A 25,789-nucleotide genomic window follows, 5' to 3' on the forward strand; every position below is an offset into this window, starting at 1 on the left:
ACACTCTGCCTCTAACACATCCACTCCCGGGGACACTGCCTCTAACACAACCGCTCTGCCTCAGACAGGGCCCATTCCCACAGACTGACACAGAGAGGAAATGTCCTGGACAGTGTGGCTGGCAATGCAGTGTATCTGATCTCAGATCAGCCGGGGGAGAGGAAACGGGCACAGCATGATGGACCCAGATCGGCCGGAGAGAGGAGAGAGTGTCTGAAGCCACTGAAGGCGCTGCGTTTATACGGAGCAGAGTAATCTGAGCCTGTGTTAGATTCCTACGCCACCTCGGAGTTCCCATCCCCCAGGGAGAGCTACTGAGGCTCTAATAAAAAGCACATGGAGCTCTCCATTCGCCAATCACTTCCAGATGTAACGTCACGAGGGTTCAAAGGTCACCAGCACACAGAAGGAGGAATATTGGATCACTAACATGAAATGTAGGTCCAGCTTTATGCCTGAAGCTACAAATAATATTTGTTCACATTTTGCTCAGCCTGGAAGCAGTTTCAGCACAAGAAACAAAGAGAATTACAGCTTTGTTGTTTCACTATCAGGCTAAGATACAAATGTTTTCAATAGATCTTAAGGTGAGTGAATGACCTCAAACCCACTAATCTAGCATGGTCAAGAGGCACTGAATGTTCCCCTTTAACTCTGACCTGAGTAGCTGAATGTTGAACTGCGGTTTCAGATTCCTAGCAGATAAGAGTGAGCAAAATGGCTATTTCACCACCATTTTATGCATACTTGTACTGTACATGTACATGGCAACAATGACAGCACAAAAAGCAGGTGATGCTAATCTGGAAATACAGGATCATTTTTTTTTACGGCATTTAACACAGGAAACCGCGTGTCTTTAGTGGGAGGCAGGACTGATTCATTTTAACAGGTGTAGCACTTGTTTAGGAGGACACTCAGACAGGAGGAGGAGAGAGGATAGGAGAAGTAGGTCGCTGACACCCTTGTGTCCCAGAGCAGCTCATTCCTCACACAAAGACACCTTCAATGTCGTCTGAATCTAGGACAAAGCTCCCACAGGTTACACACGGATGCACGCCGGTCCGGCTCACACACATCACAGAAACACGGACACAACCAGGTAAACCCTCCTGTTTCCATGGTAACAAAACACATGCTTCTGCTCTAATAAAGTGGCGAAGAGCATTGGGACTGAAGGCTACCCCTACCTGATAAACCTTTGGAAGGGCACAAGGAAAGTAGAGAGCCTTAGAAACAATGCCACTAAAGTACCTCTATTAACGACAAATGAATGAGGCTTCGTCAACCTCAAAATTGGCACTGTCAATGACCGCTGTCAATGACTGACTGATTTGAACCGATCATAGTGTGTTTCTGTGGAGACTAGATTTTTGATTGGTGCACATGAGTCTGTAATTGGCATTCAGCACATGGCAGCTGTCCCCTCAGTCAGAAGCAGGCGGACGGGTGAGTAAAGTAAAGTGCAGCAAGTAAACGGGGTACCTACCGCAGAGGGGGGTGCGGCCCAGGACCAGGATGTTGGGGAGCGGCATCATGATGAGCTGCTGCAGGGTCTCCTGTGGGAGCAAAAAGAAACGGGGTCACGCGAAGGGACACGGTCAGGGACGGCTGCGACTAGCACAGCACCCCCCTGCTCACAGAGACCCAACGCGTTTCTGCACCTGGTTTCGAGCCTGGGTTGAGAGAGTCGCTGTCTGTTCAGGGAAGCCTGTGGCTGTAACATGTGGCACAGTGCCGGAGAGCCTGGCTGTGATGCTGCCTCTGCCCTGCACTTAGACACAGGTTTCCCCACACAACTCACACTCAGGTGGGGGGGTTACCTGACATTACATTACATTCCGATGCCTCAGAGGCCGCAGACTGACAGACAATCCGCAGTCATTCGCAGTGACACAGACAGCGTGTCTGGCCTAAACCAGACTGAACAGAGCGATCATTATGGGATGCGACTGTGTGAAGTCATCAGCCTCAGGGCTGGGAGACCTATCATCCGAGAACGCACATGACTGTCATGTGACCGTGTCCACTGACGACCGCGGCTGGCGAAACCACGGTCCCCTCAGCGCATGACCTTGAATGACCACAGCGTTTTTTTGCGTATCCTCAAGTGGCCCTTACGAAAAATCAAAAAAAGAGAGGGCTAAGCGTTCCTCTCCCCAAATGTTTACTCTCTAGGACTGTGTAAAGAGAAACGCAGCTGTGTTTTAAAGGGAACTTTACTCCCTCCCTCCCTCCCTCACTCACACCCGCACTCACTCACTCACTCGGTTCCTCAGTCCCTCACTCACACACTCACTCACACACTCACAAACATGACAGTAAAATCCCACCAGAGACAAAGCCTGTAAGAATTTGGTCACTGTGTCAGATGAATATCACATTACTACCCTCTGAGTTTCTCACTCCCATCCAGGAGACAGGCACTGCCAGGCAGTGCTAACCTATTACTGGCTGATAGAGACGGACAGCAGCTCGGAGAGTCTGAGGGAATCAGGCAGTATAGATTATTGGGCCACAGACACAGCGCTCTGTCTCATTAAGCAAAATGCAGGAAACAGTTCTGCAGGCGCCAGTTGTAACACACTCATCAGCGACAGGCGCTTCCTCCCAGTCAGGGTTTTTATTGGACGGCTTCCCCGCCGGAGCGGCCGGGCTCTCTCTGTCCGTGAGCGATGAGTCAGAGCCGGGACGACAGGCTCCGCTCGAGGTGTTAAGTCGATTACCGCCGCGCCTTTCCGCACGCGGTTCCGTGAGAGAGACGGCTTATATCCCGCTGCCAAGAGCAACGACGAACGCCGTCGCCTAACAGAGGCGACTATCGCTTATGATGCCGCGCAAAGGAAAACACCCAAGGCAAGTTAGCCGAAGCAGTGCCAGTGGGGAAGAAAGCAAGTTAAAGATGGCTTTTAAGTGGGGGAAAAGGAGACTGTATGTGGAGTGGGTGAAATAAAACACACAACACAGCCCTGCTGAGGCTCTGTTCTCTGTGTCTCTGCAGTCTGAGTCTCTGCTCTCTGAGTCTCTGCCGTCTGAATCTCTGCTGAGACTCTGCCGTCTGAGACTCTGCCGTCTGAGTCTGAGTCTCTGACGTTTGAGTCTCTGCTCAGTCTCTAATGTCTGAGTCTGTACAGAGATTGGGGCATTTGCAACACCCAGGCTGCCTGTAGCCCCCCACCCCTCCACACTGCACCCCCTTGCTGTCCCTGAGGCCAGACGCATAAAGCCTCTTATCCCCGGGTTAAGCACAGGGACCCCTCTCTGAGCAGGACCCGGCCCCAGCACGCTGACAGGCAATCACACAGACAGCAATAACCCTGCAGACGGACTGATTTCCTACATGTCTGGCCGCGCTCATTCATCCCCCACATGCTAACAATACTCACTGCATTACTGCGGTGGAAAATTCATTTTCCTTACAGGATGAGAGACAGCGGTTAAAAACAGAAACCCTGTTAAAGCAAAGCCACTGAAGTCCTCCTGCCAACAGCAGCAGAGAGCCTGACTGGGTGTCTGCCGGAGAGCGCCACTGGCCCAGTTCAGAACGGGTCTCTGTCTGGGAGGAGACTCCACTGTGGTACCGGTCTGACCCGGTACAGAATGGGTCTCAGCCTGGTCAAGAGTACTCCACAGTTGTGCCAGTGTGACCCAGTATAGAATGGGTCTCTGCCTTGGTGGAGAGGATTCCACCGTGGTACCGGTCTGACCCGGTACAGAATGGGTCTTTGTCTGGACACTCAAACAGGCTGCTTCCCTGCACTCTCCATCTGGAACACAGCCAAACCCTCCAACTGCATCTCCATTAACTGTCAGCACACAGTATTCAGCATATTAGCTCAGGGGAGAACCCAGACCAGACATCACTTCGCTAGACAGGGGGAGGAGTTCCTATCAGCTGAAACAGAGGGCTTGTGCTAGCTCCATACTGCTGCCAGGCACGCTTTCACTAAACTAATTAAGTGTCACAGGCCTTAATGAACAAACAGAAAGGCTACAGAAAATCATTAACAACTGAGAACTGCGTGTGACCCACATCAACACTTCAGAGCAATTATGGAGCCGTAACCCGATCTTAACTGTCAATACGGCCCGATGCCATTCCCTTTCATTAGCCTGCTGTACAGTACATTCTGTCAAAACACTTATAAATTGGGTGCTTAAACTTCTACTGTTGTTATTAAATGCAGCAATAAAGGCCGGTATAGGGGATGTGAAGCAGTACTGTGCAGCAGACAGCTTCAGCAGGGCTTTAATGACTGACAGCAGTGAGCACATGGGGGTGGAGGTCTGTTTCTGTGTCTGAAATGGGGTCCATGTGCCCGTTACTGAATATTTCTTTCAGCTGCCTTAACCCCCGAGTCTGATGTCATCAAAAAGGAGATTATTCCATGCGTGAGATGTCCCAAAGCTTGCCCCATCTGTTGCCTCCAGATTTATGGAATTACGCACGTTGTTTACGCCTGCGTAGCGGGGCCAGACACACTTCCAGCCTTTCCCCCAAAGAGAGCACCCACCCGTCGATGCTTTATCACGACAGACAGGCACTCAGCAGAGGCTGGCCAGCAAGCAGACGATAACAGCGGCGCACACAGGTGCTACAGGTGTGCACACCTGGCCTGTCCGTGCAGCCTGCTCCCGTGCGGTGTCACTGCGGTGCGCTGCGTCTGACATGGATAAGGCAAGGCATGCTGGGAAAACAGGCTCTTTTGCAGGCTCTTTGTACGGATGCTGCCGCCCATAATTCAGACCCTTTTGACCCCCGGGCGTCTCCGCGGGGTCACGGTCAGAAGCATTCCCCGGAGTTGTGGGCGGAGCCTCATGGCTGTGACTCATCCCGGACAAAGCGAGGCCGGGCGCTCGCGTTCTGTCTGCGCTCCTTACTCACTTCCTGTTTAGGACAGTGTGACTTGACCCTCACTGTGACTCAGCGCTAGTTCCCCACTCTGGGAAAGAGGGAAGTCCACTGCTTTAAATACCTGCAGCTGGACTGCTTTTAAACAGGTCTAGCCATGGCTGGAGACCCCTCTGTTTCTGGGTAAGGACACAAACACTTCCATGGTATGATAACAGTCCTTATCCCAAGAGAGACAGGAAAGCCTGGGAGATGCAGAGCAAGGTGCAGTGGGTAATATTCCCCAGAATCCTTCACTCAAACAACAGTTGTGTGTGTACCCATCAGCCAGGTAACACATAACACCCCCACCCCCCATACACACACACACACACACGTGCACGCACACGCACACGCGCACGCGCACGCACACGCACGCACACACACACACACACACACAGACACACACACAGACACACACACGCACGCACACGCACGCACGCACGCACGCACACACACACACACACACACAGACACACACACACACACACACACACACACACACACACAGAAAGGGGAAGAGGATGACTCCTGCAGCACAGGCCCTGGCAGGATGAGGTTCTGGTGGGGGGGGGGGGGGGGGTGGGAGAATGACAAACCCACAGCATAAATCCAAAAGGAACGTCTTTCAGAGGAAGCTGCCAGCCCCCCCACCCCCCCCACCAGTTTAACGAGTTAATCAACAATAGAAACGCACTGTTGTCTTAGTGTGTCATTCAGAGCACAATGGCCCTCTCAGGAGTGCGTTATTCATGACCGTTTCCTGTGTGTAATAATGCCAGGTCAAACCAAAAAAATCAATCAATCAATCAATTACAGCCTTACAGAGTATTCACACAGAACAAAGCCCTCCTTATTACCCCCCTGCAATGGTTGCACGGCCACACTTCACTCAACTGGTTACAGATGAGCAACACGTGGAATGAATCCTCTAGCTTACAAAACAGTTAAACAGTACAGAGTACAGAGTGCAATTAGCTTGTTAATAAATTCTTGAATCGGTCATGTTAGACTACACTGGTTACATATAAATTACATGTCGAAGGAGTAGAAAGCAGTAAAAATAAAGCTCAACAGTACAGACAGTAATGCCAGCTACTGGTATCTATGACTTGTGTTCAGTGTTATCTTGCGTCTTTAGTTTTCCACCATTTTCCAGGATATGAACCCGATCCACTATGGGGGATAAGAAAATGTTCCAGTATTTCTAACATTTTTTTAATAGTAATTTCTGTATTACTATTTTCAAAAGTCTGCCTATAAACTGCCCTCTGTTAAATGTTCTGTGATAATCTCATAAATGTTCTATACTTACTACAACATTTTTTGTGATTAGATTTGATTCTGTTTTGATAAGAAGGACTTCTGCCAAAAGACAGAGGCTCCAATGGCAGGAGTCCAGAGAGGCAGCGACCAGCCTGAATCAGCAGAGCCAACAGCAACTGTCCCTTTCACCCCCCACCGTCCCCACCTGCTCTCCCCAAAACACACACACGCGTCTGCACAACGGCCATGCTGTGCTCCTGCTCTACCACCACAGACTGAGCGGGGCCTGAATCTCTGCCCTCCCGCTCCACCTGAATCTCCGCCCTCACGCTCCACCTGAATCTCCGCCCTCACGCTATACCTGAATCTCCGCCCTCACGCTCCACCTGAATCTCCGCCCTCCCGCTATACCTGAATCTCCGCCCTCCCGCTATACCTGAATCTCCGCCCTCCCGCTATACCTGAATCTCCGCCCTCCCGCTATACCTGAATCTCCGCCCTCCCGCTCCACCTGAATCTCTGCCCTCCCAATCCACCTGAATCTCCGCCCTCCCGCTACACCAGAGGACCTCGTCCTCCTACTCTACCTGCATGTCTGCATCTAACACATCCTCTCTGCCTCCAACACCGATGCTCTGCCTCCAACACCTTTACTACATTACATTACAGTCATTTAGCTGATGCCCTTGTCCAGAGTGGCTCACATAAAGGTTACAGTTTTTATTGATTTATACAGCTGGATATTTACTGAGGCAATTTTTTTGCCCAAGTGTACAACAGCAGCGCCCCAGCAGAGAATCGAACCAGCAACCAGCCCTGCTCCTTACCGCTATGCTACACTGCTGCCCATAACAGCCTATCTTCTGCTGCCTGCCACTCCCACACCCTCAACATCTGAAACTCTGGAGGGGAAGAGAGAATCCTGAAGCGTGCGCCGTTGCAGAGAGCATGCCTTTGATGAAGAATTCCCACTAGCGCAGCAAAGCTTCTGCTGCTACTGCTTTAATTATTGATAAGGGGGGCGGGGTCGTCTGGCGCAGAAAGAATGTGATACTGGAACACTGGTGTACATTTCCAATTCTTAAAAATGCTTAACAAAGTGTAGGTCTCTAACCATTTGTTAGTGTATCTGATCTATATATATTATACGAAATAGGTATTGTTAAACCATAAACCAAAGCTCTTCCTGACTCTATATCGCCATTTGGTTTTTGCGCTTAATGAATCCCAGTTTCAGGCAGCTGGAAGCTGTGATCGCCACCTTGCCCTTGTATTTGACGGCCTGAGTGAAGGATGACCGCCCTTCCAGCTAATTAGTCTGGGAACCTCACCCCTCCAGCCTCGCTGTTCTATCAAAATGCAATTACCTGCAAAGCAATTACCTCCTGAGGATTATCAGGAGACACTGAGGAAGGCTCCTGCCATCAAGGACAGAGCCCATCCACACGGCAGGAATGGCAGTCCTATAACGCTGTTATCAGACACTTCATTGCGCTCTATTCGTCACTGTGATTCTGATTAAGACTGTTTCAGATCAGGATTGACTGCAAAGAAGCAATCTTAAAGCCACAGTACAAAAAAAAAAGATTAAGAAATAATTTAATTAGGCTCATCTGAAGTAAGACTTCCATTAATTGTGTCAGTCTACAGAGCTGCTGGTAACTGACAGCATGTTGCACACCTCCAAAAAACTCACCGTAAGCACAATTCCCAACAGCAGACTAGATTTCGAAATCTAATTAATCACTGCGGTAATGAGGTGCTCCTTCATAATGTCAGTGACCCCGGTATTAGGCCTGCAGAATGGTACAGTCCTACAGCATGCCAGTGACCCTTATATTACACCTGAAGAATGGTATAGTCCTACAGCATGACAGTGACCCCTGTATTAGGACTAAAGAATGGTACAGAGTTACAGCATGACAGTGACCCCTGTATTAGGACTAAAGAATGGTATAGTCCTACAGCATGACAGTGACCCCTGTATTAGGACTAAAGAATAGTACAGTCCTACAGCATGGCAGTGACCCCTGCATTAGGCCTACACAATGGTACGGTCCTACAGCACGCCAATCATCCCTGGATTAGGCCTCCAGGTGTTTTTGTGTCATTTCTGAGCCTGTCTTTGTTCGGCCTCCATTAAACACGCGCACAATGGCCTGTGCTTTTAAACAGCGAGTCTGAGAGCCGATCCTCATGCCTCCGCGGGGCTGAGTCCTCATTAAACTCCAATCCAGCTGTGCAGACGGATTATAGCAATAAAACCAGCAACACCACACAGAGACAGCCGTGACTACAGGACACAAGGTAAATCCAGCAGCACTGCAGATCCAGAATCCTGCCGGCCTCACTGAGGAGAATGAACAACAATAATAATAATACCGAAAAAAGATAGGTCTGGCCGGGGCGGTTGAGGGAGGGGGGGGGGGGGGGGGGGCAATGGAGTATAGCATTGTGAGTTCAACCAATTCACTCGCACCGTTATGTCTAATTAGTATTTGAGTGTTTTTTGGCTGAGGCACACTATGCACAGTTTAGCCATTCAATACAAAACCTCTCACTTCATGGGCCATTTTGAAGGGCTTTCACTTATAAGCCAGCATCTCAGTTCTCAATCAGCTCCGCTGTGAATGAGAATAAACAGCAAGTCCTTCCCACTTCTTTGCAAACACTCATTTATATGAGACAATATTCAAAGGGCCATCATCCCTGGAGAAATACCCCAGAAACAGGCAAGTTTGTTTTTATAATAAGAAGAAAAATGAAGATATTTCAGTTGTTTACTCAGCTTGTCAAAAATTCATTCCGTTAAAAGCCAAAAGCTCAATTTGCCCTGCTACTAAAATGTTTCCTAGGAAAAGATTCTAAAATTCTGGAATTTTCAGACCAAAACTTTGACGGAATCAGAGGGGGACTGTATGAACGAGCGATGTCAGAGCCACGTTGCGCACTGAGGAAACCCAGCAGGCTCTCTCTGTGACACGAGAATCATCAGTATCATGGAGCTGAGCGCTGCCTTCAGTGCGAGGCACACAAAGGCTGAAGAACGAGGAGAGCACTGCAGCACATGGAGCGTGAAATCCGCTACAGGAGAAACCCACACGGCTGCAGCGCGCTGCCGGCTGGCTGTACAACACGGCCTTCCACTGCCGCGCAGCCCGCTGCAGCACTGCCACCTCTATCAGTGTGCAACGCAACGGCAACCTTGCATGAAACGCTTATTTTTCATCAGTTTACACCACAGCAGGTATTGGTTTTTGGTTGTTCGTCACCAGAGATAATTCCAGATTTAACTTTGATGTATAAGACTCAAAACATTCAATTTCAAGCATCAAATAACTACTTTCAAGCATGAAATAACTGCTAACGTACATTTCTCAGGGGATACAGAGACAGTATTTTTAGACAGGTTTTTAGACAGGTAGTTGCAGATTGAGACAGGTTGGTTCCGTTTTTTTTTTGCACTTGACCTTTCGGCTTGGCTACGGCTGCTTCCTCTGTTCTGTCTGTGTAAAGGAGAGTGACCTTTGACCTGCTGGTCATTCAGGATGCATCCTGAGGGCCTGCAGCAGCCTCTGGTGCACCTCATTTCCAGCCTCGGGCCAAGCACACAGTGTCCCACACTCAAAAACGCTCCCCTCCACGCATGACACGTGTAGACTTAAAACCACATGTTCTTCTGGTGTTCAGAGATGCACTGTACCGTAATTAGACGATGGAAGCCAAAGCCAATGTTAGTTCTTCTTCGCTTCACCCACTAAATACTTCCCCAATAATGAAGAATCTCTAATCTGCTGCAACTTTCTAATGAGCAGTACAGGAAGAGCGATGGTCAAGATAAGGCGAGCTCAGCCAGAATAGCAGGCTAATTAAGTAGCTGGTGGATATTACCTTTGGACGGACGCCAACAATGAGTAAACTATGTAACTAACCAACTAGCTAGCTCTAGCTTTCTGGTCATTCCACTGATCTTATCACTAAAGAAAAGGCCAAAGAAATTGTCTTCTTAATTCTTAATTAGCACATGTGGCAGCTAGCAAGACAGCATTTCACTTATATTTAGCATGCTGTTCAGTTTATAAGTAACTGTTTGCAATCAGTTTGCTAATCCTACTAAATCAGTTACATGTTTATGTTTCTACCTATCACAGAATAGATGTGAAAAACTGCAGTTCTTCCCTGCTTGCCCATGTCCACATGCGTTCAATGTATCGTGGCTTTCTATATTTGACTGCTGGACCCTCTGGGATGAGCTCATCTCTATTCTGTAGCCCCCCTGTTGGCTCTAATGCCGGCAATCACCACCACCCTGTGACTTAATCATTTGTGATTCTAATTCCATCAGTCACAGCCAACGTTACAAATAGCGACAACTTTCACACCATCTTGGCCTTGTTTAGGCTGTCTGCTGTAACTGTGAAGCACACCGCCTCCTCCTGATGACACACTGCTGGAGCTGTTCTCACAGGTACTGCAGTGTGTGCAGGTACTGCGTGTGACCACGCAGTCACCCCTGAGAAAGTATGAGCGTGACCATGCAATATAAACTGCATCTCACGATTCATATGTCAAGGCCACTGATGTTTCTCATTTGAAACAGAATCCCTCTCATCACATAGAATTATCAAAACCGTATAGTGAGGAAGTCCAGATTTGTGTCGACCTTGGATTGACTTCCAGGGGTCTTTTCCCTTCTTTTTCTTTGCTTTCCCAAAGTCTTTCTGATGTTCCAAGCAGACAATAACACAACGGAAAACACATACATATTTCAAACAGGAAAGCACAGTCTTTGTGTTGTCAGGCAACAGAATAACTCAGCCATAGTGGTCTTCCTTAAGATCTTACAGAGCACAGTGCATTTTCAGCAGATCCGTGACCCAGACCTCCCTAATTTGGACAATATGGCAGCAGTTTGTGGGGTGTGGGGGCAGCATGTCTAACGCTCGATTGCTGTTACAGACCGCCCGAGGGCTAGGGGCACCCAATTTAGGGAGCTAATGCACAGCCCCCCGTGACCAGGCCTAATTGCCTCTGAGAATGGACTTCTGTTCACCCTGCAGAGAGCTCCGTTTCCATGAAGGCTCGCATCTGCAGGAAGCTTGGTTTCGGTCACCGCAACGCACCATGGGATAGCACAGTGTGCTCTGACTCTGTTGTGCATGCATTCACTGAACACCTGGTTGGAGCTTGTACGTGGTGTGATGTTTTACTAGCAACAGAGTCCGCCATAGGCCATAGCACAATGCAGATATTTATCATCATAAAGCTGTTGACATCATCGGGGGGCGCCTTTATCACAGCTGTTTAAAGGAGCCATGTTGGCTGTAGGGGTGTGCTATGCTGTAAATCTCAGGATGGTGCGTGTGAAGGACAACCCTTTCTACAGACTGTCAGCCTTACATACGGGTGCTGAATCACACACCCTGATACAGGCCTGACGAGCAAGCCCAGCTGACCAACCAGAAGGGGAACAGCAGGAATTTACAAATGTATGCACACATATACACATACATATATACATATAATGAAGACAAAACTATGTCATACGCACTTACAAGCTGAAACTTAAATATAAGGCAGCAAAAGTAGTCTATTCCAAAACACATCCCATTGATTTTCTGTTAAAGGAGTGTTAAAACACTGCTGTCCTTCATTCTAACGGCCAACAATTGACTGTCTCTGAGCGAGCACTAATTAACACAAACATTGACATATTTAATGTCACACAAGCTCCTATTTCACGAACAATCAGGGATGTAGCAGCTGCTTCCAGGGAGCTCTGGACAGGCTCACAGAATGGCCCATTTGTCTGCATTATCAGCTAACACAGAGCACTGTGACCTTTCATCCAAAGCTCCTCTCATTCAGACTGTACTATCCCAGCCAGCTGACTGAGACGCACATGTACTGTACAGGCAACCGCTTACCCAGTGACCTTTGACCCCTGATCACATTCCAGGAGCATTTTATGAGGAAGCTCTTATCATAGAGGAACACTGAGTGTACCCGGACGTGCTGAAGACCAATCGGGGCCTCGATCCGATAAGGTCAGCATCAAACACAGCAGTGCTGGCTCATTTATGGTGGAAACTTTACAGTGAATTTCCCTTTGGACAGATCCACACTGAACAGCAAGAGATTGAAAAAGGCCAGCCCATTTATGGAGTTTTGGCTCCATTCAGTGAAGGTTAACAGGAACCAGATATCTCGCCATGATGACCTGGTAAGCTGCCCTGGATAAGTGTCTGCTAAATGAATGAATGTTATGAAAAACAATAAGAAGCTGCTACTGGGTGACTTTATGTCCATCCACCCCACTCTCATTCCTCAGTGCTTTAACCTCAGCGTAGTTCCCATAATTCCCAGTTCCTCTCCTCCCTCCTGATGTCACAGCATTCTCTACTCCTCATCGCCACACAAATACAAAATCACTAAAGCTACCTCTTCTAAGTCGCTAAATTTACCTCGGCAATTCAAATTCAACCTGCTACATATGCCTCTGGAAGCATGACCTTGTACATAAACAGGTCAAACACCATATTATCCAATAATAGTACTGGAAAATAAGAGAAGACTGGTGAAAATCATGTTACCTTATCACAGGAAAAATAAAAAAATGGAACTGAAACCAGTAGCACATTTCGTTACAAGGGAAGGGATTTATGTGTGTATGTGTACACGCACATGTATGTGTAGATTTTAAATCTTCTTTATTTATTCACCATCCAGCTGTACTAGTTGCCAGTTATGCATTTTAAGCTCATCACCATAGCAACAACCCCCTGACAGAAGCTAAGCCATCCAGAATAACCAAAAGCCGTTTTCCTATCCTCAGTACGTATCTATGGGCCAGTTCCACTGATGCTCAATAGGACTGCCCCATCCTGAAGAAAAGGGTGTTCAGTTATTTGCCAGGCATCTTATGGCCTGACTGCAAACACAAGCTCCTCAATGTGTACTGCTTTATGAGGGCTGCCCTACAGACCGGCCTGCTTCACGAAGCCTGAAGCCTGAAGCCTGAAGCTCAGAGGCATCCAAACGACAGAGCCGTGGTGAATCAGCTCATAAGATGCACACAGTCATTATAACATCACAAAAGCTGTTTGCACGAAGCCGTGCTGTGCGGCCAGAAACCGGCCGAGTTCACTGCACTTACGCAGGAATTCACTCGTAAAAACGCTAAACACAGGCCGTGAGCTCTGACTGCGCGCTCGGACTGCGCACTCGGACTGCAGTCTCCGGCTGGTCCCCCTCTTTAGAATGCAGCGGGGAGAGTCCTCTGTGGATCCCTGCGTATCCACTTCCTGCAGGCTGGACCGAGCTCGTCTGGTGGTTTTTTTATTCCGAGCACTGCGGCATGCTGAAAGGACCAATTATCTTCCCCCCACAAGCCTGGGCTTTCAGCAGCGGCACCGAATCACGCAGCCTGCAATCGCTGTGATCCTCGGCACGCCGCTTCACAGGCCTCCCCCTCTGCGGGGTGGCGCTGCCCAGCCCGGATTCTGCACGCAGATGTTTTAACGCCGTGTCCTACATTTAAAGCACTAATCTAAGGGAAAGATTATACATAGGAGTCACATGACAGCACGGTCATTCTGAAGGATGTTTTCCATCTGCGTTATGCCTGCATGATAGAGATACATGGAGTCTGACAGACCCACAGCTCTGGCCTTTTTTCCAACTCTGCTCAAAATATGATCAGGGAAGCAAGGCAAAACAGCTCAAAAATAAGCGAACGGATACTGCAAAAATGAGCCTTCCCTTAGTGGGAAAACCTACAAACCCTTGTCACCAAGAAAGGATGGCCCTGACATATGCTGAGTTTCTGTTACATGCACATCCACCCATGAACACACACATACACACACGTAAGTACGCATGTGATCACAGTGTGGTGTAGTGACGGTGTCTGTGACTAGAGAATGTCAGGTTGAACTCCCAGGCGAGGCGCTGCTATTTTACCCTTGAGCAACATCCTTAAACCGAACAGCTTCAGTAAACGCCTACCTCTGTGTGTAACAGCTTGAGTCTGTTAAGCTGCTGTGGATAATGATAATACTTTCATTTATGGGTCTTTATTGCTCAATAGCCCTGGTCTCTGGGGAGAGGCAGAACACTGGAACCATACATGTGATACACACATGTTTCAGCACACACAGCCCTCTGCTTATAGAATGTTCTATGGAGTTTGGATGGAGGTACCTTCTCTACTTTACACAGGTGTCTGCAGGTTTTGTGTGTTCACAGAGCACAGAATCTGACTGACACATTCAGAGTTCAGCTTTTGCATACGTCAACAGTCCTACAGATCTCTGAAAAGCACAGGTCCTGGGGCCAAGCAGAAAAACAGGCCAGCAATGTGCACTACAAGGCCAGACAGAACCGATCTCATAAGCCTCACGGGCTCCACACCCACTCACCTGGTAGTACGCCTTGATCTGGCGAATCAGAATGGACAGGTTCTGGATCCGCAGGGTGGAGTCGTTGTTTACCTTCTTGTTGGTTCTTTGAACCGTGGCTTTAGGATTTCTGGAATGGAAATAGAACGGAGAACATAATTATGACTCACAGCATCAGCGACATCACAAAGGATCACTCAAATCTGCCACCCAGAAGCACAAGAGCTGCCCGTGGGATGAGATGCAGCACTGCTGTGTACAGAACAATATTACAGACAAGGCTACAGGCCTGTGCATCGGTTACATACGATAAGCACCAGGAAATCGATTAGGAAATTCAATCAAAACTTAATCAGACTGTAAGATAAATGAAGTGATGCAGACAAATTTCTGATGACATCTCGTCCCCAGCACGCTGTCTGTGTGTCTGCTGGGATGTGACAAACTGGCGTGAATGGGTCAGTTCACACCCTGCTCCCACACCTGAGGACAAGGCCTTTCATTTAGCCTGGGTTCACTCAGTCAGACCTATACCAACTCACACCTGAGGACAAAGCCCTTCACTTACTCTGGCTCCAGTCAGACCTACACCATCTCATACATTACAGTACTTTCATTTAGCAGATGTTCTTATCCAGAGCAACCTCCACCACAAAAGAGCAGAAATGTATCACACCGGCACAGTGATTTCAGAATATTCCAGAATGTCGAACTGCAACAAATTTATTTCATTTTCAATCCCTCACCTTGCAACATCAAAATACATAAAAAGTATATAAAAAACACACTGATTCTGAAAACACTGGCTTAAGGTGGGATGCCATTAATCTGTATAGTGGCAGTGGCAGACCTGGATTTGCGTATGCTGGGGTCTATGATTATAAGGATTACTGAGAAAGTCAGCAAGGTTTTCATACCACCCTTTGCCTCTGGCTGTACGAGCCGGGACATGAACTCCTCAAATCGGACCGAGCTGCTTTTTTAATGCATGCTGGTAACCGAAAAGAAAGAACAAAACACATGGTACAATCCTTCCCCCAGTAATTTGCATGGAATGTGGAGAATGTGGTTTTATCCTGAGCTGCGGTTTCAGCTCGGCGTTCACATCCTCTTGGTCAGAGGGCCGAACGGCCAAGCTGAGAGGAAGGGGGCGAGTTCTCTCAGTAGCAATATTAACATCGGCACTGCTGAAGTGACCAGACCACAACTGGGCTGACCAAGGGTGCTTTCATTCATTTTTTTCATACTGTAATCTACACTGACACGCAGTGTGGTGAACTCACACGGTCTCCCAGGCTTATGACACAGGCTGTGCCGCTCTTTTCAGTCAGCAGACACAAGTGTTATGCCAGCGTCCACCGGCACTTCTACAAACCCCAGCGTTTCTGAGCTTCCTGTGCCGTTCCTGCCCTTCCTGTAGCGGCCAGCTGCCCCCTCCCCAAACACACAGACTCAGTGTCCTTCTCTCTCTCTCCCTGCTGCAGTCCTGCTTGCTCTGCCCTCAGTCATTCACATGCAAACAAGCCAAAGCACCGCTCGCTGCTCACCGCTCACTGCGACACAGCCACAAGCCCAGCTAACGCAACAGCGGCGCTCCCTGTCCCACATCATATGACAGACCATAATTAAGCTGCCAATCCCCTTCCCTATGTACACCAAAAGGGGAGGTACAAAAGAATTTCAAATTAGCTCTACTCCTGCGTTTTTCCGTAACCTCACCCCCCCCACCCCCACCCCGATCCCCTGGTTTGGTTACTGAGTAAAAACCCCTTAGGCAGAAAACAGCGTCAACTTGTTTCAACAATCAAGAGAGACGTTTGGCCCTCTGGCCTGGAGACGCCATCATCTGAACACATGACCGCAGATGGTATCATGACTGTATCTGCATGAGGGAGGCACAGCACACAGATAACAAACACTATTCAAATGTGAGGACAGCTTTCAACATCTGATTGGATTACTAGGCCTTTCATTCGGGCCTGACAGGCATTGATCTTCAGACCGTCTCCACATTCGCACCCGTTGCCAGTCTGATGCCCACTGCTTTTGTTGTCTGTGACTGTAAGTGTGGCGATTCGCACTCCAGGGCAGCTGGGTAACTTTGTGCTTGTGACTGATCCATTGAAGCCCAGAGAGGAAGCCTGACCTCTGTATGGACCTCCAGCCATCACAGTAACCTTTCGCATAATTGTTAGCTGGGAAAAGACATTATGCAAAATCAATTTTAAATAAGTGTGTATCACTGTGCCAATGGGATACTAAAACCACAGGCAGATTAGTGCTGAGATTGTGCAGTATCGCAGAAATCTGGCAGAATCTTCAAACACAATTACAGCCTTCTCAGTTTTTTCTGTTTCATGTTGAATTTCCCCAGCTGAACATATTTGACTCAACATACAAAGCATAAGTCAAAAGAAAACAATTTAATCAAGAAAATTCCATCACTTAGACTAATTTAATGATGCAGATCAAACTTTACCACTTCTGCGGCTTAGAAGCGCAGCCTCTAAAAAGACTGAACTGTCTCTGAACTGCTTCTAAGAGTACAGAACCAAAAACAGCGGTTAACTGAATCAAGGTGTACGTTTTGCCCAGTTTAAAGAACAGCTGGCACAGATGGTATATGAGGAATGGGCTGCTGGAAAGAAGCTGATGATCTCCTCGTTCGTGGGTCACAGGTACCCTTGGCTTTTTTCGTGAAGCTCCGTGGGGTTTTTTTTTCCTCCTGCGCCGATGATGCTCGGAGAGGAATCCACTCAAACACACACTGTGACACACACGGCTGCTCCCCGCACACATCCCCTGACAGCACAGATGGCTTGTGTTTGGCAGGTCTCTGACCTAATTCCGCACTGGAGCACATCTGACCGGGGATGTGAGCGAGGCCGTGTCGACACCACTGAGGAGGGGGCAGGGGCTCAAAGTCCTCCAAGGGGCGGGGGGGTTTAGGGTCCTCAGCAAACAGTCGTAAAAAAGACTGCAAGACACTTTCCCAGGAATTTTTTTTTCAGAAAGAAAGTAAACAGAGAAACCTGGGATTTTTTTGGTGCAGGGGTGTGTGTGTGCGTGTGTGTGTGCGCGCGCGCACATGTGTCTTTATATGTGTGTGTGTGCATGTGCATTTGTGCGCGTGTGTGTCTGCGTGTGCACACATGTGCGTGTTCTAATGCTTCTGCATCTGTGATCCATTTCAAACAACACCGCCATTGATGTCAGAAGCCCATATGTATCGGGCTGACTCCCAATGAGCCGTGCCCCAGCGCAGCTCTCATTGTTAACCCTGTCCCAGAAAAGCCGGCGGAAGCCGTATCTCCACGGCCCGGGATGAAACGGTTATCTGTTCCCTCGCCGAGCCGCATCTCAATGCCAGCACGCATTCAGAACACAGGCCCAGCGCCAGGCTCCTGATAAAAACGGCACAAGCAACCTTGAGTAACACTTTCCACGGCAATAAGCAACCTCTGTAGCCACGCCGCGGCTTTGGCACGCAGGGTCACAATGCGCTGCTTCAAAAGCGCGCGCGCTGAATGGAGCTTTATGCTCCGCGCTCACAAACCCACGCGCAGCCGGAAAAGCTCAGTAAATCTCAATGAAAACAGAGTAAAATGAGGCCAGCGTTCGGCTCCACCTCCCCCCGCGCGCTGAGATCTGGAAGCTAAGGCCCTAACGACCCTCAGAGAGGCCTGCGTCCGTCCCCCGCACAGACACCCTTCACGTTTGGCGAATCCAGAGCGCGGCCCTTTTAAACCGCGGAAAGAACGGCCCCACCCCCGTGACCCCCTCCCCCCTCAGATCAGGGGGGTCCCTTTGGAGGAGCGCGGTGGGGGATCGACTTAACCCCTTTAATTAAACACCAGGGAGGGAGGCGTAATCCTGTAACACAGAGCAGCGGCCGAACAAAACAGAGCGGCGTGCCTCCGGATGCTAATTTAATCAGCATGGCGAAACACAGGGAGAAAACCGCCCCAGCCTGCCACAAAAAAGGGGGGGCACAACGGCCAGGAACACGGTGCCCTTTTCACCTCTGTGACCCGAGTAGATTAAAGCACCGCTGATCATGTTTTTGGGCGAATATCAAACAGCGGTAGCTTCTGATTAGAGCAATGATGATTATTCCTTTTTTCCTACCTTTTTGCATGATCATTTCTGGATAATAAACTCTTGAAGTCCGGAAGCAGGGGAAGTGGGTGTGTCTGCTCAGAGTGCATCACCAGCTGGGATCTGAACGGCACTGTGCTGGAAATGCCATCAAAGCTTACAGTCTCAATGTCAAAAACACACACACAACAAAGCATAATTTTTGGAAAAAAAAAATCTAAATTCTATCTAAATTCTATTTAAAGAACTGCTTTGGCATGGTTTAGACATAGCCAATATTTCCTTTGACATCGTAATATTGTGACACTGACATTGTAATACTATTATGGCAAAAACAAACTGTAAAATCTCTTTGTTCCAAACACGTTCTGATATTTTCCCAGGACCGTCCTCCCTGAGTGAGCCCCTCAGTAAGGCAAAGGGAGAGAACGCTGCACTGCACGTGAATAAAAGTGGGGTTCACGAGCAGCAGTTGCCCCGCGCGCCCCAGCAACCCCTGAGTAACCTACTTATGCCAAAGCACATGAGCTTCACCCTGAGCCCAGCCCGCGGGTACAACTCCATGCCAGTGTCGCCTCCTGGAGACAGGGGATGACTCATCACACCAGCCCCCACCACACAGGGGCCGGAGCCTGGGCGAGCACCAGCTCCCTCACCGCCCTGTGGCCTAGGAGAGCACCAGCTCCCTCATGGCCCTGTGGCCTGGGAGAGCACCAGCCTCCTCAGAACCCTGTGGCTGTCCTCGGCAGACCCTGTTTGTACCTCAGCTCGGAGGCGATGCTGGTGCCGGCCCTGCCGCTGCCGTCAGGACAGGCGGAGCTCCCGGGGGACTCTGCGTAAGCAGTCTGGGGCGTGACCCCTGCACCGCCGGCGTGTCGTTTCAATGAGACGCAGACGGCTACCATGCTGACCGAGGGGCCGTCAATCAAACAGAGAGCGGTCGCAGAGGGAGCTGTCACAGACGGAGCTGTCAGTGACTGCTGGGCCATTTACAGTGCCCCAATCCAGTGTGTGAATAACGCCGTCCCCTCCTAGTACCCATGCCTAAGACCGCCATGTCCACACAATTTATGGGAAACAATGCACTCTGACAGAGTCACGCTCCCTGGAGAACCGTCTAATGAGAACGGATTTCTCTTGGTCTCCAGAGTTTTGCTTACCTCACAGTGCAGCAACCGTTAAAATCCTGCTGCTGCAGAAAACACACTTACTGGCAATAAGCAAGCGAAAGCCCTCCAGCTCATCACATTCACTCACTTCCCGTACAAAAGGACACCAGAGGAACTACCAACACACGGGGCTTGTATTTATTTCCCCTGATGCCGAAGGTTTATGAATATTTCTTCTCACAAATACACATGTGAGAAGTGATGACACAAACTGGTGGCATTTCAGGGCATACGGTTTAAGATTAGTGTTGTACTGTACTAGCTTCAACTTGTACGTCCTTAGACATAATTTAATCCCACCGTGGCACTACATTTCTAGGGCGGCAGTAATGTTTTAGTATCTGCGCAGGTAACTGCCTATGTTACATCGCATTGTTATTGTCATTTATATTATGGCTAACCCTATCAAATGCAGTTTCGTAAGTCACTCTCAGAGCATCTGCCAAATATTCAAACGTTAATGTAACGGCATGGCAGCTTCAGAAGGGTAATATATCCCAGACCAGAGCAGCCTTATGAGAATTAGGGAGTGGTGTGGAGGTGATCATTCAGCATTAACACCCAGGACCCCAGAGCTCTGTGGAGGGATGGAAAACCACAGACACCAATGGGGTGGGGGGATGGGGGGTGGAGTAATACCCTCTGCTCAGCCTGTGGCCACTTATTAAGGCCTTTCATCTCCTGGGGATAAGGACTGGCACTGGGGAATTCAACACGTACGCACAAGGATTCTGACAAGAATGCAAACTATGCCCCTTCCAAAAACGGGGACGTGCCGCTCTGTGAAAACACCGGGCAGAGGCCAGTCCCACCCGGATCAGCCCCACAATCACGGCGAGCTTAAGGGCGCTCATCCCGACTTTGGCAAAAAAAAAAAAAGCTCTGCGCGATGATATGAACGTGGGCTGTTTGACAGGGCTTGCCAGTCTAGACAGTTCATTAAAATGATACCGTCTCTCACCCTGTCTCACCTGTGCCTAAGCTGCGCTAACATCATGCTGAGAGGGAGAGAGGGAGCGAGCCCGGGGAGGTTGTACTTCACTGCTGGGAATGAGAGGGAAAAGTGCGTGAAGACCCCCATCGTCAGCCGTGAGACTTCCTCTCTAATTAACGACCGTGTTCACCAGCAGGCGAGAGTGCTCTCTTATGCACAACGGTTGGGTGCTTGATTCAGTAATTAATCAAGTCTTCATGGACCTTGTGACAATGGCACTTGTGCATTGGGAGAGGCTAAGAGGAGTACGGAGTTTGGCAAAGTAGACCATGGAAGTGGGAAACAGGGCAGATCTCTGTAAATATGGAAGGTCAGGAACCATGGGAACATATAATTCTCAGCACGAGAAACTGCACATGCTACCGAAACGGAAATCCCGAGCCCCAGAAGCAGCAATTCCCACCTCACGCAGAATCTTCCCAGGGAAACTCCTGCAGTGTGGAATCACAGCGGCTACAAACACCATGAGCTGTCCCTTCATTCCACTTCCCATCTGATCTGCTCTTTCTGGCACGCGGCGCCGGCGGGAGGATTTATTTGGCAGCTGACAGAGAGGCGGCCATGTTGCGACAGAGGTTGCTGTGTTCCCTCATGCATCCTGACACACTGACCAACATCCCTCTCTCTCCCTCTCTCTCTCTCTGTCTCTCTCTATCCGGCGTGGAGCCCGACTGCAGGCCTAATGACCGCGCTGGTCATTAGGCCACAGCAGCCTGGAGCATCCAACCCCCGCCATCTGGGCCTCTCCTACTGTAAGCACCCATCAGCCAGGAGGGGCCCCCTATCTGCTCACTGACTGCAGCCGACCTCTCTTTCACCTGCATGGCTCACAGCTCCCGAGTCTGTCTGCCACAGTGTTGACACATGACCCCAGGCTGGGTCTCAAAAGCCAAAAGAGGTGCGTACACTCCAGCCCCGACCGGGTGTGTAAAAAACGGACACCCTCAGCTCCGCTGGTGAGAAACGCCTGGCTCCTTCTTTCCCAGCTTGCTGTCAAAGGTGCGGCGCACGCGTGTTAATGAGACACCCCGCTGTGCTACGCACCGCCGGGCAGTGTGCTCCCCCCGACTGGCTGGCCGTTTGAAGCCCCGGAGATGGCGCGACGCTTCTTCCTCATTGCTCTGCCAGCTCTTCAGCCCGTCTGGAGCCGGTTCCCTCACGGCGACGCCGATAAACGCCCTTTAACAGAGCGGAGCTCAAAGCGTGACCGGCTCAATCTGCCAGCCATTTCTCTCGGTAATCACCCATCACGGGGTCAGGAGGCCCATTGAGGAGACACGGCTGAACGGTTATTAGGACGTCAATATCTGGAGCCCCATGCATTCACGCCCCACAGTGACAGCGCTTCTCCACAGACAAAGGCTGAGGTCCCTCAACGGGCCGCGCTAATTCGCCTCACAAATTGCCGGGCAGTAAATCAGCCTCACCATAGGCTTGACGCACACAGCTCGGTCCGCTCACCTGTTTTTCCAAACTTCGACATTCTGGGCGTGAAGTTTACGGGCCACGCCCCGCCGATCGCGACCTCCGCGGGACACAGAGCGCCTTTAACACACAGAGCCTCCGGTGTAAAAACAAGCCTCCCGCTCGTGCCAGCGAACACGGCGGTTTCCAGCTGCGCAGCCAGGATGGCCTCACAATGTCCCCTCTGTTCAGGAGCGGGTCTCCCCGGCACCGAGCACACCAACAGCAACAGCTGACCCGCGCTGAACGCACAGCGACCGGGGGGAGTTGCCTCCCAAAAAAAAAAACCAAAGGCACTCGCAGTTGTTCATTCATCACCATGGGAACATGGAATACATCTCTCTTATAATCGGCATGAGCGTGCTGGGCCTGTTAGCAGGGGTATATAAAGGAATTGTGCATCGCCGTTGCAGAGGAAGTGAACTCCATGCTGGGGACAAAGATCTCCCTTCCCCTGCACCCTCCAGGAAGCACAGAAACATCCTTATTGATAAATAACACCACATTGCACTAATGTCATTTAGCAAACACTTTTATCCAGAGTGATAAACGCAGGTCACAATTTCATCCATTTATACAGCTGGATATTCACTGAGGCAGTTGTGGGTTAAGTACCTTGCCCAACGGTACAGGAGCAGTGCCCCAGCGGGGAATTGAACCAGCAACCTTTCAGTTACAAGCCCTGCTCCTACCGCTACACCACACTGCTGCCCCCACTGGTACTCCACATTAAATAATGTACCATTCTAGTGATGGGCACAGTCTTACCACTGTACAGCCAGGCCATATGCAATTCCACCCAGTCAGCGCGAAGGTGCTCATCTAAATGATCCCGAAAATCTCTGGCAGCTTCACAAGCTAATGACTGTTTACTGAGTCTTTAAAATAAGCCATATGGCTAAAGCCCACCTGGAATAAGTTTTTCAACACACCTGCCAGTGTTTAACAAAGTCATGCATTTATATCAAATGGTGTTGATTCAGCTGAGTAATAAGACAGGCATATAGTGAACGAAGCAAGCGATTCATCACCAATGTCAGTCTAAATTATTCTTTTTTGAAAACAACAACAGGGAAAATATAATTGAAAGAAATATCTGAATTGAAAAATCGGGTATGTGCTTGTGAGGTTAGTACAGGTAAACACTTAATACCACTGAAATTGCATTATAATGCTACCCAGTAAAGACATTCCCACGCACCAAGAGATTGTGAGGTGATTGTGCTTTTTGTCAACGGAATTTAGACCCCGGTCATGCTATAGATAGCTACTAACTTTATATACCTGAAGAACTCACGGTATGACTTGTAGTCAACAGACACAACCGTCAGCCAAGACCCTGACTGAAGCCTCTCGGCATTCACATATACATCTTGGCGCCAAGAAACAAAACTACAACCTGTGCTGCAATCCAACTCGCAACGACAACAGTCAACTCATTATTTAGCTAGTTAGCGTTAAGTCCATCGGCCTTGGCAACGTACTCCGTCCCTAAACGGATTTGTTCCGCTTTACTTTTCTAAGGAATCTTTTGTTTGCTTTACTTAAAGTCCATGCGACAATTCGGCGCGGCAACATTAAGTTACATCCAGACTAATTAAAAACCAATAAATGCTCATAAAGCTCTTTTCTGCGCTTAAAACCGACTTGGACAATCCGAAATGAATTAAACCGGATTATCCAACGTTCGCTAGAAAATTGCCCTCAGCAACGCCGCTGAAAACACTGGCCCGTTTAGCTGATTAGCTAAACAACGGTAAACATTGACAAGACTGAGCGAAATGAAAACTCTGGTAATTTGGGGTATAGCGGTGTATCATAGTGGTAAGGAGGAGGGGTCGTACCCGAAGGTTGCTGGTTCAATTCCTTACTGGGGTATTTCTGCTGTACCCGTGGGCAAGGTACTTAACCCACAATTGCCACAGTTAATATCCAGCTGTATAAATGTATAACATGTAAAAAATTATAACATACGTAAATCGCTCTGGATAATGTGATGTGAGTTCTGGATAACAGCGGAATCAGAAACAGCCCATTCTGCACGGCGTATGCAAAGCCACACCAGGAGAGCACGTCCGGGCGTATGCCAGGCTTCGGACGACACTTCGCATTCAAGCATTAAGACGTGACTGACGGCTCTGAGTGTCAGATCAGATACTGTTGATTTACTGGTTAGCTTGGGAGCTAAGTGCCACTGATGGCAAAGCTGACAAGCTAGCCAGTTTAGCGGGTTTTTTTTAGCCGGCTCACTCCGCGGTTCGGAAAACAGGGTCACTTATGCGCCACAAAGTAATTTACTAAGTGTTAAGGTAATCGACAAACGGTTAAAAGTCAGCTATATTAACAGCATTGCTGGGTAGCCAGTACAAAGTATGGCAATGCATATCTGCATCTGCCTTGTGAATACGATCACTTGATGGCCAACTACATAAAGCATTCATGCGGCACATCACAGTGCATGCAGTTAGCTTTTTACCCCGTCTGCCTAAGCAGCTTGGTAGCATGATAAACCAAAAACGCTGGTGTCACTCATTAAAACAACGACTAAACAACAGCTAGCTAATTACTTACATCTGTAGCATGATCTCGTTTAAATAGATGCCGTCCACTAAATCGATGTATTCCGAAAGTTTGTTCACATCCTTTCCACCCAACTGTCCGAATGTCTTCACCTAAATGAGGGAAAATATCGTTAATAGCAACAGTTCATGACGAGCGTTACCTTTGGGCGTGCAGATATCAGTTTCACTAAAATGCTTAAATTTAGTTACTTTTTTTCTTACCCAAGTGACCAACGGTGTGGCCAAGAATTGCTCCAGCAAGGGCGTGAATACTTCGCATTCCATTTCTGGGCAGTTCGCTGGCCAGGTAGCCAGAGGTGATATCCCTAGAAAATGTCAGATTACTGTATTTCCACGGATTTTTGAAGGCTCCTCTTTCTCCTCGATACCAGTAATGATGACGACCTTACTGTAGCTGCTCATGTGGTAGACCGCATTATAGCCAGCAAAAGACCCTCATTTCCGAGGAGAAAAAAATCCAAGCATTTCTTAAAAACCCAATATTAGAAAGACAGCACTGCATAAAGGGTGGTAGCTAGCTAGACTAACCAACTAGCTAGCCAACAAGGCAGCGACATTTCTTGACATGAAAAAGGAATGCAGTCGCAGGCGTTTGCATTGTTCAAAAATCCCCTATTTCTCTTTATCTACACGCTAGCTAAAGCGAACTCGGTTCGCTCCCGTCTGAACGCAGACAAATAGCGTAAATTCAGCCAGAGCCGGAGGAATGTCTTCCCTGTGCGCGATCACTTACTGTGTAGAAAATACAAAGACCGGATCAAGATATCGATTTTTAAAATCGAGGAATCCTTTTCATTTAAAAAAGACCAAACAGACTGCCAGAAAATTCTTTAAATTCATTAAAAATGTCCAAAATATTCAGCCGGCCGGCAAACTATCTCAAATATGTTCAGTAGATAATTTTTAATTTACAAAAAATGTGCGTG

At 48.8% G+C, this 25,789-nt stretch overlaps 1 protein-coding gene across 11 annotated transcripts in view; it reads right to left on the minus strand.

Annotated features, from left to right (window-relative positions):
- LOC118789730 (girdin-like) overlaps window positions 1-25,345 on the minus strand; it is a 69,094-nt gene extending 43,749 nt beyond the window's left edge. For all 11 annotated transcript variants that reach the window (XM_036546314.1, XM_036546309.1, XM_036546306.1 and 8 more), the window contains exons 1-4: window positions 25,065-25,345; window positions 24,853-24,953; window positions 14,578-14,686; window positions 1,490-1,559 (exon numbers count right to left, since the gene is read on the minus strand). In XM_036546314.1, coding sequence (XP_036402207.1) covers window positions 1,490-1,559; window positions 14,578-14,686; window positions 24,853-24,953; window positions 25,065-25,127 — 343 coding nt within the window. In that variant the 5' untranslated portion in view covers window positions 25,128-25,345. The remainder of the gene's footprint in view (window positions 1-1,489; window positions 1,560-14,577; window positions 14,687-24,852; window positions 24,954-25,064) is intronic.
- Window positions 25,346-25,789: the final 444 nt, after the last annotated feature.

The sequence above is a fragment of the Megalops cyprinoides genome, chromosome 15 (genome assembly GCF_013368585.1).
Source record: "Megalops cyprinoides isolate fMegCyp1 chromosome 15, fMegCyp1.pri, whole genome shotgun sequence".
NCBI lineage: Eukaryota > Metazoa > Chordata > Actinopteri > Elopiformes > Megalopidae > Megalops > Megalops cyprinoides.